The sequence below is a fragment of the Trichomycterus rosablanca genome, chromosome 5, assembly GCF_030014385.1.
Source record: "Trichomycterus rosablanca isolate fTriRos1 chromosome 5, fTriRos1.hap1, whole genome shotgun sequence".
NCBI classification, from domain to species: domain Eukaryota; kingdom Metazoa; phylum Chordata; class Actinopteri; order Siluriformes; family Trichomycteridae; genus Trichomycterus; species Trichomycterus rosablanca.
This window is the reverse complement of record NC_085992.1, coordinates 31,304,555-31,320,103: the sequence shown is the minus strand read 5'-3', so window position 1 is coordinate 31,320,103 and position 15,549 is coordinate 31,304,555. Positions and strand designations below refer to the sequence as shown.

Genomic DNA, 15,549 nt, shown 5'->3' with positions numbered 1-15,549 from the left:
GAGCTTTTCTCAAGGAAGGTCTGGAACTGGAACTGAGCCGACTTCTGAGAACTGTTGCCCTAGAGATTTACTTCTTTGAAGGGCACAAGAAAGCCAGAATTTCTGTTTTATTTCTGTAATAAAACTAATCAAAGATCTGATTTTAAATGTTAATTTCTACCAGCCTTTTAGGATCATAAAAATGAGATGGACTGTGTCAAGAAATAATCCCAAACTTGCTCAAACCCTGACACTAAGTTTGTACCGTGACATCTGGAAAGAGTTATGCTCAATAGGATCACTCAGGAGGGAAGCTGTTAAATGGCTTACATAACTGGGTGCTAGATTTAATGTTCGTGAAAATGCTAAGCAAACAAGTACCTCAACAGCCTACAAAAAGCTCATGTTAGATCATTTCCTCCCAATCTTAACTGTTTGACTTGTAAACCTTTAAACTGCATATGCAAATCTAGCAAATATAACCTCTGAACTCAACTCAGCTCGACAAAGCAGAGCTCACTCTGGTTTAACTGCAAGGATCTCTGATAAACTGTAAGGGAATTATAGTTTTGTCACTACTACAGTTATTAATAATGAAGTATTTGTAGTTGTTATTGCCAGGGGTGGGTTCAGTTATTCATGGGTCATTAAAGTCGCCTAAAACCTTAATGAAGTAAAATACTAACAAATTACAACTTACAAGTCAAATTACAAATTACAAGTCAAAATCTCATCTCAAGTAATAACCTTGGTACAAATAAAATGTACTTTTCCAAAAAAGACAACACAAGCACAGCACTACCCAACATTCAGAAAGAGATTTACATTTTAAAAAGCAGTATGTTAATAACTGTTAAAGTAATAATTTAATAACTGTTAAAGTAATGTCACGTACTGCTGTAAGTATTTTATTTGCACTTATATTTACATTTGCAGTGTTTACCAGATGCTTTTACCCAAAGCAACTTACAATTATGGCTGAACACAATTTGAGCAATTTAGGGTGAAATGCTTTGCTCAGGGGCCCAAAAGTGGCAACTTGGCTTGAACCGGCAACCTTCTGATTAGTAGTCCAGTAACTTAATCACTGAGCTACCACTGCCCACTTCTGCACAAATGGATCTAAACACAACATATACTGTAGTTATACATCAGTAATGTTAAAAACCAATTGACTTCCTTTAACTCAAAGCTACAAACAGATTCCCAGTGAATTAATATTAAAATGAGATCCTAACACAAAATAAAATGCAACTACCTGGTCATGAATAAACGTAACATATCTAACCATATATAGAATAAAAGGTAACTACAATTAAAACCACTCCTTCACATTTTATTAAAAAAAATATATTAATTCATCTTCAAGAAGTACTTCAACTTGTTAAGAGCTGTGATTTAAAGGTTGGAAACTAAAATGTTTTACACTACTTATAGACCAACAAAAAACTACACATATATTTTTAAATATTATGCTGATATCAAAACAAAAAGCAAAAATGGTTCATATCATCGAATAAGTGTTACATTATTCTGTACTCATCCAGGACTTTGTATGCAGTTTAACATATATATTGATGCAGTAATTTTGAAGCTGATGCTTTTTTGCTTTATGTTTGCTACATATACTCACTCACTCACTCACTTTCTTAAACGCTTATCCAATCAGGGTCGTGGGGGGGTGCTGGAGCCTATCCCAGCTTTTCAATGGGCGCAAGGCACACAGTAACACCCTGGATGGGGCGCCAGTCCATCGCAGGACAGACACACGTACACACCCACACACACACATACACACACCCATTCATCTATAGAGCAGTTCAGTGTCTCCAATTAACCTGACTGCAGCTCCCAAAGGAAACCAACGCAGACACGGGGAGAACATGCAAACATGCAAACACCACTCCACCTCCTCTGAACAAGTGCCAGATTCACTTATACATTATGAGAGAGAAACAGAGTGGAGCTATAGTGCGTCACATAGCTGTATTTAATCTAAATCTGTATATATTTAAATATAGCACCCAGATTCAGAGGTTTAAAACCCTGAAAGTTTGAATTGTTTTAGACTACCCATAGACAGACTAATAACTGCACACAGTCCAGACATATGAACTTCACTGTTATTTGAATATTTATTATTAATATTAACAGATTTTTAAATACAGCAACGCTGATATCCAAACAGCAAAAAGATTCAAATCGCCAACCCTAAGTGCTACATTATTCTGCACTGATCCAGAGCTGTGTGTACAGCTGTATGTTGATGTAGTCATTTTGAACGTGATGCTTCTTTGCAAAAATAAAGAGTTGTTTTATTATTAGTGTGGTTACAGTTTTTTTGTATTGACAATATATGGACAGACATTGTGAAACCTACACATTACACCTACAGGAGCTTTTAATAAATCACATTCTAAATCTAGCCAGGCATTAATATGGAGTTGGTCCCCCCCTTAGCAGGTATAACAGCTTCTTTATTCTAGTTCATCCCAAAAGTGTTCAATGGGGTTGAGGTCAGGGCTCTGTGCAAGCCAGTCAAATTCTTCCACACCAAAGTCACCCAACCATGCTTTTTATGGAGCTGTGGTTCCGAAATGCTTCACTATTCAGTAATCCCACTAAAGTTAATCATGGATTATCTAGGAGGGAAGAAATGTATTGAGCTGACAGTGGCATCCCATTACAACACAAATGTTTAAATGTGCTCTTTAGAACATTAAGCTCTTGAGAGTTTCTGTCTTTCCCGGGAGTAAATGATGCATTTCAATAACAGGTGCTTGGTCGAGAGTTGGGTTTGACATGGAGCGCAGTAGGGTCAACAGCTTCACCTCTTATCAGGAACATATGTGTCAGCCTGGTGTGTCCAATGCAGCATCTTGTGTTAAGTCCCAGCATTTTTTAAGGTGAGTTATCATGAGATATGCTTTTTCTAATTTGTTAATTCTGCATCTAATGTAATCAGTTAGCCATTTGTTCTTTATATATGTATTTATTAAGGGTTTGGAGTCCAATGTAGGGGTCTCACTGGCTGTCCCCAGTCGAAGGAAACTATAATGTTGGAAACAAAGAATTGCTGACAGTTAAGCTCACCCTAGAGGAATGAAGATGTTAACTGGAGGGAGCCAAACATCATTCTATGGTCTGGACAGATAACAAAAACCTCAAAAACATCCAGGACGCCAAGCGCCTTAATTCCTGCCGGGTCAGATGGGCGCCATTCTTTGGTCGATTAGATTTCATTTTATCGCCCTGGCTAGAACAACACTAAGCCAGCCTCTCCAGGCAGTAGGAATCCCCAACTTCCATTGCCCCCAGAGATCCAATAATTCCCGGATTCCAAAATAGTGGCCTCAAGTAGGGGCCTCAAGTAGGCTATTTGTGGGGGTCAACAGTCAGAGCCAGATCCTGGTGATGGCCCCAAGTCAACACTCCAGAGAATGGACCATGCAATGGAGACACACTTCGCCATTTGCCGGACATCCAGGGGTCACTCAAACTTAAGAGTTCAAATGGCAACGCTTTTGGTGGTCAACTATGGACAAGGACCTATGGGTCTACATTAATTCATGTAAGACATGTGCCTGCAATGAGGAACCTTGGTCACATACTGCAGGGCTACTGTACCCCCTGCCAATTCCATCTCATCCTTGGTCCCACCTGTGCCTGGATTTTATAACAGGCCCACCACCTTTAGAGGGCAACATTGTGATTGTGGTGGACAGGTTTTTCAAGACCAGCAAATTTGTCACCCTACCTAAGCTCCCCTCGGCCAAAGGTTCTTCCGAGACAGGGCCGGCGCTAGGGGGGGGGCTGAGGGGGGCATTGCCCCCCCAAATTGTGTCTTTGCCCGCCCAAGCAAAGCAGTCCAGAACCGGGGCTAGGGGGGGGCTGAGGGGGGCATTGCCCCCCCAAATTGTGTCTTTGCCCCCCCCAAGCAAAGCAGTCCAGAACCGGGGCTGTTCCGAGATATTACTGGACAAGGTGGTTATAGTCCATGGCCTGCCTAGTGATCTGGTTTCAGATCTAAAAGCCTTCTGCTGGCTATTAGGGGCTTTAGTCAGCCTATTTACCAGTTTCCAATCTCAGTCTAATGGCCAGACTAAGAGGGCAAGTTAGAATTTGGTGAAGACCCTCCAGTGTCCGGCCTCAGGCAACCTTACATCTTGGGGTAAACACTTGCTCTGGGCAGTATGTGCCCACAATATGCTCTGGCACTCCTCCATAGGCATGTACCTGTTTGAGTGCCAGTTTTGGTACCCGCCACCTATCTTTCCTGATCAGGAGACCAACGCCAGGGTCCCATCAGCCTAGCAGTTTGTCTGGCACTGCAAACAAGCCTGGCAGCAAACATGGAACACCCTTAGAGCAATCACTGCACCCAAGACATCTTTCAAAAACAAGATGAGCCATTTGGGCCCTTCTTTCTAACCCAGGCAACAAGTTTGGCCATCAGCCATGGACTTGACTCAAACTTTGAGTTCAGACAGTTGAACCCTAGTTACATAGCACCATTCAATAAGACAGGTTGATTCAGTCACCTAAAGACTGTCTCTTCCCCAGTCTATGAGAATTATCCCCTCAACCTGCCACCCAAACTCCCCATCTTGGTTGATTGTGGGTTCTCCAGCATACACCATGAGATGGTGGCTGAACATTATCTAAGTAAAAAAACTTCAAGCAATATCTCATTGATTATGGGATTATGGCCCATAAGGGCTCTCGTGAGTGCCAGCCAAATACATCCTGGACTTCGAACTAATCAGAGAATTCTGCCGTAACTGACCAGAACTGTTTGAGCATCACTCCAAGCCATTAAAAAAATACTCAATGCAACACATACATAGTGGTTGATTCGAGTTTTATCTGCACATTGGGTCCTAACCCTTATAGTTACAGTTTTGTTTAGTACCTGTACCAGCTATGATATTTGTATCATACAGAAAAACAGGATTGCGACATCCTTAGCTGCACCTTAATGTTTCATAAGACTTAATTAAATATGTGTCAAGCTGGTAAAGCAAAAAGCAACTCATTATGTTATACCTAGAGGGTATAAAAGAATTAAACACAGCCACACATTTGGAACACATCTATTATTTTTGCAATTTGTTGGACTACTTTTTTAACCTCGAGGTTTTCTATGTCTGTATAAGGTTGATACAGATTATTCTTTGTCAGGCAAACCTGTTTGGAGAAAGACAGGCAATAGATTTGGACCTTGGTCCAATTAGATGGTCAGTTTTTGTGGTACCAAACTTAACACTATAGACACTTTGAATCTTCTAGTAAACACTAGATAAAACTCTACTGATTCAGAGCAGAGCAATTTTTTAAAGAATATTTTTGCTATTTTTATTTATTTATATTTATTATTTCTTGCTATTTATATTGCTATTTCTTATTTATTTGTATTTATTAATATTTTGGTTTTACTGTAAATTAAGCTATTATGTCTGATTTTTAAAAATCATGCATGAATAAACACTGCCCACCATGTGCCTATCACTAGAATGTGCAAAATGTGCCCTACAGATAAAAAACGTACCCATGCTGGTTACATGAGTTACATGTTTTGGATTTGTTTTATTTATTTATTCATCTGTTTTTCTTATTATTCTTTATTATTATTCTTGATTATTATTTTTGTCATGGTGAATATTGCTGGTATACTAGAAATTCTAAGTGCTTAAACACTGGGGTCATTATATATGCAAGTCCTCCTACACTAACCTATTTATTTCAGCATAGCGCAATGCAGAGTAGCCAATCCACCAAGTGCATGTATCTGAAAGGTGGAAGAAAAACAGAACAGGAATCAGGAAAACAGCAGTTTGAGCTGCCAATAATTGTTTTCACTTGATATTTGTCTGTTCAAATGATTATATTTTGCTTTAAATACAGTATTTTAGTGTCATGAACCTGGATACTAACTCACTTGCTCATTCACGTTTAGCAGGCGAAAGTGCTTCCACAAGGGGATGCTGTTTTCACAGTATTTTTCATGTGTCAGGACCAGCTGTATGTGTCACTCTGCTCTGGGGATTGGGGCAGGATGACTGGGTGTTTGCCCTGTGATGGAATGGCGACCTGTCCAGGGTGTTTCCTACCTTTTGCCCAGTAAGTTGCACCCACTGCAACCCTGACCAAGATAAATCAGTGGTAAAATTGACATGAATTAATTAATTCATTTTAAAAATTGTTGTGTATTTGGTGGTGCAAGTAATATGCAATGACTTGGCCATTCTGGAAAGAGCAGCATCTGAAAATAGGAATAATGTGTAAAGAAGTATAAAGAAAACCCCCAAAATTATATCCACCCCCTTTCCCTGGAGAAAGTAAGGTCAGTCTACATGATACAGGGGTAAAGATGTCAGTGTTCACAATCTGTGAAAGATGCAACAATCTATTCAGCACAAAAAAAACAGACAGGTCAGGAATGCTGGAATGCATAAAGAGGTAGAAAGATGAGCCAGAATAGTTCTGGATTACAGCTTTATGAAAAAAAGAGGAACAGCAAATAATACTACATGCATACCACTTCCTCTGTGAAGCATAAACTAGGCTTGGGAATGTCATGGCTTGGGCATGTTGCTTCTGGAACTGGCTCACTGGTTGTCAATGCTGATGTAACTGGTAATGGTAGCAGCAGAATGAATTAAGAAGAATTTATAAAGAATTTGTCTTTCCACGTCCAAACACATGATCATAAAGTCAATGGGAAAAAGTTTATAATGCAGCAAGACTATGACAAACATCATACTGCACACTTAGCCAAGAAGTTCATCAGAAAGGAAAATCAAAATAGGACCAAGTGCTAACAATAAAATGCTTCATTTTGCTTTAAAAATATACTCACAGGCACTCAGGTGGCGCAGCGGTAAAACACGCTAGCACACCAGAACTGACATTTCGAACTCGTAGGTTCAAAACTCAGCTCTGCCACCCGGTAGGCTGGGCACCTACACAAACAACAATTTGATGTTGTTCATACAGGGTGTGAGCCGGACAGGACCTCATAACTGATACAGTTACGACCTCTGCTGGCTGATTGATGCCATCTGCACAGAGACGAGGGATAATGAGGACCAGGGTGTGGCTCTCTGTACACAAAGCTGATTCGTATATGAACTTGCCTTGTGCAGGTGAAAAGATGCAGTCGGCTACTGCCGACTATATTTTTGAAAAAATAACCCTTGAAACCCCCAAAATGTCATTCAGTGCAACGGTCCCTCTACCTCTTTAAGTAATAAAACATTAAGAAAAAACTAATTAATCTTAAATAAAACTTAAAATTTACTCCTTTGGCATAATTGTACAAATGTCATGTGTGACATATTAAATAATATTCAAATCAGATGTGTTTTTTAATATTAATAATATTCAGGACACTTTCAGTCCCCATTTTCCCAATCTTCAGTTGTCATTCAGTACAACGTTAATAAAAAGCCTTATTTTAATATTTGATCAAGTTACTGCAGTCATGTGACCAATTATAACAACAAAAGAAGACACCTGGGGACCCTTCAGCACACACAAAGGTCAATGCATTTTAACATTATTTGATAAAAATGTCTTTTTACTGACATAGTACATTACAGAACAAAACTGAGTGTCATTCAGTACAACACAGAAAACGTAATATTACGGTTACTCTCGTAAACAAACAAGGTTATTAACATTTAAATGTGAATATGTGTAGAAATGTCTTTGAGTTAAGGTCAATGTTAGCTTTGGCTAACCACTGGGATAACTGTAAAATGTGCTAAAGTAAAATTTCTGTCATTCAGTACAACAACAGTCATTCAGTGCAACAGAATTTCGCTGTTGCACTAAATTGACAATGACATTGTTATACTGACTTTTTAATGTTTTACAATTATTTTTAAGCTAAATTGAAACAGAAATTCCTTTGTGTGGCCAAATCCACCTGATGAAATTTACTACCTTAAGTCTGATGTCAAAATCATAATCGCAGAACCAAAGCCATGTACAGCAAGAACCTCAAGGTTAGCAACAAAATATAAAATGTGACTTCAAATGGTTTTCACTGCTGAATGAATTTAGATTTACTGCAGCAACTTTTTCACGTGTTATGACACAAATTCCACACTTCCACACTGTTCTGGTGCCTTACAAGTTGTTATGATGGCTTCATTAGCTATGTTTTAATATTAAAATGCTTTATGAATACAGTATATTGAAATGCTTTAACAGCAACCATTTTTTCATGCTATGACAGGACTTCAAATGATCTTATGTTACATCACTTTTATGCAAGTTTCTTGTTTTATTTCAGAATAAAGTTTACGTTTTTGATTGCCTTACTTTTTTCATGATATAGTTTGTTTGTTTATTAGGATTTTAATGTCATGTTTTACACTTTCGGTTACATTCATGACAGGAAACGGTACTTTATCTTCACACAAGGTTCATTAGCTTTATCAAACATAGTCATGGACAATTTAGTGTGTCCAATTCACCTCACTTGCATGTTTTTGGACTGTGGGAGGAAACCGGAGCTCCCGGAGTAAACCCACGCAGACACGGGGAGAACATGCAAACTCATGATGTAGTAATATTATAACTAGGGCTGTCGAAGTTAACGCGATAATAACGCATTAACGCAATCTCAATTTAACGCGATTAAAAAAATTAGTGCCATTAACGCAAATTCTAGTTCATGTTGACACTTGACTGGTAGAACCAACGTTTTAATGTCGGACTTGCCACCGTTTTTCATTTGCGGTTTGTTAACATAATGTTACCGAGCGTGGTAGTGATGCACTTGCATAATAAAGAAATAAATACACGCTATATTCACAAGTTGTCGGGAGCAGAACACTTTATTACACTTAATTAACTTCTTCTTCTGTACCGAATACCGGAAAGCTGAGTCGAGCACGTTAGTTCATGAACTATGGAAGCCCCAAAGGGTCAAAACACACTCACTTCGTGTAGAAACGTCCATCAAACCATCGTCACGATACAACCACAGACAAGTCTGATACAATAACTACGCCTTATCCCACCTAAAGCACCGCTGATCTACAATGTTTGCTGATGGAGAAATTCTAACCTACAATCTGACATTTACTGCCTAGTATGTGAGTGAATAAACTCCCTTACAGTTTTCTCTTGTCCCAGCAGTTTTTAACATCAGTACATTTAGCATAAAATGTGTTCACCATTTTAATTGTAACATTTCACTTAAAAATCCTTGTTTTCTATAACATTTACACAGATTTTTTTTTAATGCGATTAATCGCGATTAACTATATGAAATTCTGAGATTAATCGCGATTAAAAAATTTAATCGTTTGACAGCCCTAATTATAACACATACTTGCCACTGGTGTGGCATAATTTCATTCTACTACTGCTACTTTAATCAATAAAGAACTTAAAAACAAATTAAGTCATGAATATTCTGATGTAACAGGATAATTTGGAGTATGTCATTCAGTGCAACATAAAATCATCATACAGTGCAACAAAAACATTTGCTTAAAATAACTGTAATAAGTAATTATTATATATTTTTTTCATGTGAATGCAAGAGAATCCAGGCCTGCGTCATAGAAAACAGAGTTTGATTAGGTTTCAAATAGAATAGAATGTGTAGCAAAAACATCTTGTATACAAATAAAAAATCCCAAGAGGCATTAGAGTACAAACAATGCACAGACAATTCAAAACAGAGTAAGTACAGTTTCTTCTGAGGTTTTAAATCTTTTGTAAGAGATATACTAAACTTATAAATTTGAAATGGCTAAGATTGTTCCTTGTGTGTGTATTTTGTCATAAATTAGTCGTTGCACTGAATGACATTTTTGTGCCCTTGTTGTGTGTCAACCACACTAAAACTAACAAATAAGCAAAATGCTGAGAAAAAAAATACATATTTACATAGGTGACACATTTGTGCACAATATTAAATGAAAAAATTATACAATTTAACCATTTTATTTTTTTTCATCGTCTTTCACCCATAATGTATGTATATATACTGTATGTATATGTGTGTGTGTGTACTGTATATATATACACTGATCAGTCATAACATTAAAACCACCTCCTTGTTTCTACACTCACTGTCCATTTTATCAGCTCCACTTACCATACAGATGCACTACTGACTGCAGTCTATCTGTTTCTCTACATACTCTTTTAGCCTGCTTTCACCCTGTTCTTCAATGGTCAGGACCCCCACAGGACCACCACAGAGTAGGTATTATTTGGGTGGTGGATCATTCTCAGCACTGCAGTGACAATAACATGGTGGTGGTGTGTTAGTGTTTGTTGTGCTGGTATGAGTGGATCAGACACAGCAGCGCTGCTGGAGTTTTTAAATACTGTGTACACTCTCTGTCCACTCTATTAGACAGTCCTACCTAGTTGGTCCACCTTGTAGATGTAAAAACAGAGACGATCGCTCATCCATTGCTGCTGTTTGAGTTGGTCATCTTCTAGACCTTCATCAGTGGTCACAGGACGCTGCCCATGGGGTGCTGTTGGCTGGATATATTTGTTTTTTTGGACAATTCTCAGTCCAGCAGTGACAGTGATGTGTTTAAAAACTCCACCAGCGTTGCTGTGTCTGATCACACGCTAACACACCACCACCATGTCAGTGTCACTGCAGTGCTGAGAATCATCCACCACCTAAATACTACAAAGCAGGTTAAAAAAGTATGTAGAGAAACAGATGGACTACAGTGGAGCTGATAAAATGGACAGTGAGTGTAGAAACAAGGAGGTGGTTTTAATGTTATGGCTGATCAGTGTATATATAAGTAACCCATAAGCAAAGCCAATTTCATCTTGCTGTCCTAATATTTTTGGTTCTCATGCTGCTTTCTTCACTAAGGTAAAAATACTTAGTTAAAAAAAATTGTGCAGTGACTCACGCCTTTACATAACTGTGTGATCTTGCTCTTATGTAAGCGGTGTTTCCCTAGCACCCTCAATGAAGGTAGGGTGGTATGAGGTGAAGTGAAGAGTCGATGGCGCCAGGACAGGCTGGTGTTTTGACTGGCCCAAAACTTAGAGAAAGCACCGCTCATGCTCCCGGCACATGGGATCTGATAACGTTATCTGATGTGCCATCTTCACAATTACAAAGCTGCCATTCTCTACCTAAAACTCTCTTACTTCATGTATTTGCAGATCATATGTCTGTCTTTAGTTAGAACATGATGGATATATTTAAATATGCTACTTATCAAAGGGGTAAAGGGGGAAAATGCAGAAGCAAAAGTGATTCTGCTCCCACCTTGGTGTAAAAGCTGACTAAACAGGATGGAACATAAACGTTCCTTTATCTGGCTTCCGTAATTCTAATTTTATAATCAAGACAATGCAAACAATAGAAGAGTTACACACACACACACACGCACACACACACACACACACACACACTTCCTATAGCCTTTCCACCACTGCAAAAGAAACTTCCAGAAAGTATGTGGAAGTTCTTGGCTTTGCTAGCAGGTCACTGCATAACTAAATGGCCTTTTTAGGTGAAGCAAAAATAAGCATTAGTTAGCTTTACAGAATTAGACATGATCTCTGAAAGAACATACGCGTCTTAAGAAACATCTGAGAGGAATTAGGCTTATTCAATATAGAAACGGTACAAAACTTCAAGCAAATTCGAAGGTAACAGAAGTAATCAAAATGCACTGCATCCCAAGCCACATATTATAATAAGATGCCTCTGACACAGTCAGAAAAGTTGGGACAGAGGCGTGTTTAACACTGTGTTCAATTACCTTTCCTATTAATAAGACTGTTTAATGGTTTGGGAACTGGGGACAGTTCCATTCTTGCTTGATACAAGTGTTGCTCAACAGTCAACAGGTTAACGGGTGGTCATTATTGTCTGATTGTCCTCTTTATGCTGCAGCATACATTTCCAATAGGAGACAGATCTGGAATGCCACGTGTCACACCACATAACATGTTTCCACTGTCTTTTGGTTCGGTTCTTGGTGGACTGTGTTAACTGACAATGGTTTTCTTAAGTAATTTGATTGCTGTTTATTTTTCTGTGATTAAATGATTGTAATACTTCTTTGTCCATACTAAAAATTACAAAACCCTCCTACTACTGTTAAGACCTGGAGTTCGAATCTCAGCGGTGCTATCGACTGGTTGGGTGTCTACACAGACATGATTGGTTATAGCTGTAAGAAGGGCCTAGACATGAAAAGGTGCACTTGTCAGTGTGCTCTCAGTGCCGGTCCCAAGCCTCAGCGTTAAAAAACTAAAGGGGGTTGTGTCAGGAAGGACATCCAGGGTAAAACTGTGCCAGAAAAAAGTATGCAGGCCAGAATGCTCTGCTGGGGCAACCTTTAAATAAGGAAGCAGTCAAAAGGGTAAAATATATTTACATTTACATTTTCGGCATTTAGCCGACGCTATTATCCAAAGCAACTTACAGTACTGTGACAGTATATTGTCTAAACAATTGAAGGTTTAGGGCCTTGCTCAAGGGCCCAACAGTGGTGACCTGGCAGTGGTGGGGCTTGAACCAGCAACCTTTTTATTACTCCAATACCTTAACCACTAGGTTACAAATGCCCTTTTGATCTTTCAATTGCCAACAAACTACTGGATCTTTATTTGCCATAGTATTTCCTTGTATTTCCATTACATATAGTTTTAACAGGGTAAAAGTAGGAGGTTAAGCTGAGGTCTTTCCAAAAGCTTAGATCTGGCTTTATTTAGCCATTCCGAAACCCAAAATAAAGGAAGAGTGTTGAGGAGTGATTTTTTGATTGCCAACAAACTACTGGATCTTTATCTACTTTCCTTAAAAAAACTGATGGGATTTATTAACTGGGACAAACTTGTCCTTTCATTACATATATTTTCAATAGGGTTAAGATAAGTGGTTGGGCTGAGGTCATTCCTAAAACTCAGATTTAGCTTGATTTAGCTATTCCAAAACCCAATAAGGAAACATAGTTCATAGTTAGTTAGAGTGTAGAACCTTGTGTACAATGCTACTACAACTTTGCTTGACAAAACACCATTACTGGTTTTGAATGCCACCTACAAACATATTTCATATTTCATATCATAGCCAGTTACTCGTTAAATCAATATTTTAAAAGATTTAATTTGTCCATAATTTCATTTACATATTGGAGAAGGGGGTTCATGATACTCATAATTACAAAAATAATTAAAAACACAAACATTATAAAGCTTTAAAATACCAAATCAAGTTATATAAAAAAACCTACAGTGAGTACTTAAATATGTTTAAGGTGAAGGGGGAAGTGACATGTAAGGTGACATGTAAGGACTGGCATATATGGCATACAACTGTATGTACTCTTTATTTTTTTTAACTGAAATGTGAATGTAATACAGTTAAATGCATAAATAAAGGCAAATAACAAAACATTTGGAGTACCAGCACCTAGCCAGTTCATACCTGCTCCTGTAGTTAGAATTTTGCATGTTCGAAGGAAGCTGATGGCCAGTCTCATGATGGAGGCTTTGTCCAGGTGGGAGCTAACACTGTGAGGCAGGGGTAACTGGTGCGCCAGCTCGTAGAACACCTCTGTCTCCTTACTGCGTCTGCAACGGGCCGCATCACGAGATTTCTCCTTACGCCGCTCTGACGTGCTCCTATAGAATAAAAAAAAGGGAAGGACTAATGTAGTCAAGTGTAAACAACAGATTATTAATAGAAAACATTTAATTATTTTATAATCACAATTACACAATGAACAGGGTGCCAATCTGTAACATGGTGACACACACCCACACATTCATTTACTTCACTCACAGCTAGGGATCAATTTAATATTTTAAGAGATGAGAAAAAACCAAAGTACCTAAAAACTAACAAAAAACACAAATACATTGAAGAACCAATTACAGACAGTAATAAAAAAAAAAGATGAACAAATAATTTCACAATATTTTACCAATATAGAAAATATTGATTCTATACAACCATAGAGTCTCGAGTCTCGGTTCAAGTCTTTGTGTTATCGGCATTACCTATTACCAAAGAGATTATTTTTCTCCTGCTTCTATCTTGCTTCATAGCTGACAGAATAGATGATAAAGCTCTGTGGAATCTTCTAGATCTGGGTTCAGGCACTTGTCTGTTGAGTTTAATACAACAAGATGACTGATCATTTTAAACTAACCAGTTAAATTTATTTAAAAGATGAAATTGTATCATTTTAAATAATATGCATTTTGTCGTCATGTTAGTCCTTAATGGTTTTGGTGGCATGTTGGAGCAACAAACAAAAACACTTAATTGTTTAAGGGATGTAGAAGGTCAAGCTTTACTTCCAGAACTTTCCATATAAGTTTTATGTTGCAAAATAAATATTTGGGGAGGTCATGAAAGGTGCTTGACTTTTCATCACATCACTTTTTATAAATGTTTGCAGCATATATACGTATATACAAAACAGCCCTGCAACTGTGATACACTGTGTATTCTGACACCTTTCAATCAGAACCAGCATTATCTTCTTCAGCAATTTGAGCTACATTACCTTGTTGCCGGTTTACCACTGTTCCTTCCTTGGACCACTTTTGATAGATACTAAACACTGTAGACCGGGAACTAGGGCTGGGCGATTTTGCACAAAAAAAAAATCTCGATTATTTTAAAATTATAGCCGATTGTCGATTACGATTTCGATTTTTTTTGTTCTTGTATAATGCAATTAAAATAAGACTCAAATTTCTTTTTTTGCATTGTAATTAAAGGCTGCAGAAGTGCAAAAATAGTAACAGCACCACCTATAATTATCCTTTTAAGGGACTCAAACTTTATAACAATAACGATATCAATAATTAAAACAAAATAGATCTAAATTATCTATATCCTTATCTATCTATATCTAAGAATAGCTCACAAACAACTTTAATTTTAAATAATGTTCAGCAGAACCTCCTTACATTAGGAAAAAAACTACAAAAAGTTCTTTACAGGTTTCTTAAAAGGAACACGAGCCTTTACTGTGCTGTTTCCACCACTGAGTGAGTCTGTATCAGTATCTACATGGGGGGGCATCAAGTGATCACTCAGCTCAGCTTTAATTTTGTCCTCTTGTTATTTGGGGGGTGGATACAACATTTTAAACATTTAAGGATGTGTAATGTGTCATTTTAGTCCCATAAAACTTTCAAACTGTATTAACCACTATTATGTGTCGTAGAATGATTCGATTCTATTGAACGGCCCTTTAAGCCAAAATCGATTCGCGCATTTGGGAGTCGTTACATACATACGGCTCTTTAAAAGGAACCGAGACAAAAGATCCGACTCCCTATCGCAGAATTCACTGCAGCAGTTTCCCAGACGCGATTTTTTTACTCAGTAACGGATGTGATTTAAAATGTAGCGAATTACAATTCTTAGTACAAAACTTACTTAAGTAAAAGTAAAATTACAGGCTGTAAAATCTACTTTAAAAAGTACAAGTACACAAAAACGACTCAATTACAGTAACGCGAGTAAATGTAATTCGTTACTTTCCAGCCTGATCGCTCTCATCGGCTCCGTATTTTGATTCAGTTCAGCGG

At 37.9% G+C, this 15,549-nt stretch overlaps 1 protein-coding gene across 2 annotated transcripts in view; it reads right to left on the bottom strand.

The window, feature by feature from the left end:
• The window catches only part of epas1b (endothelial PAS domain protein 1b), a 93,931-nt gene that overhangs the window by 37,956 nt on the left and 40,426 nt on the right, over window positions 1-15,549 (bottom strand). For both annotated transcript variants that reach the window (XM_062995976.1, XM_062995977.1), the window contains exon 2: window positions 13,427-13,623. In XM_062995976.1, the coding sequence (XP_062852046.1) occupies window positions 13,427-13,623 (197 nt within the window). The remainder of the gene's footprint in view (window positions 1-13,426; window positions 13,624-15,549) is intronic.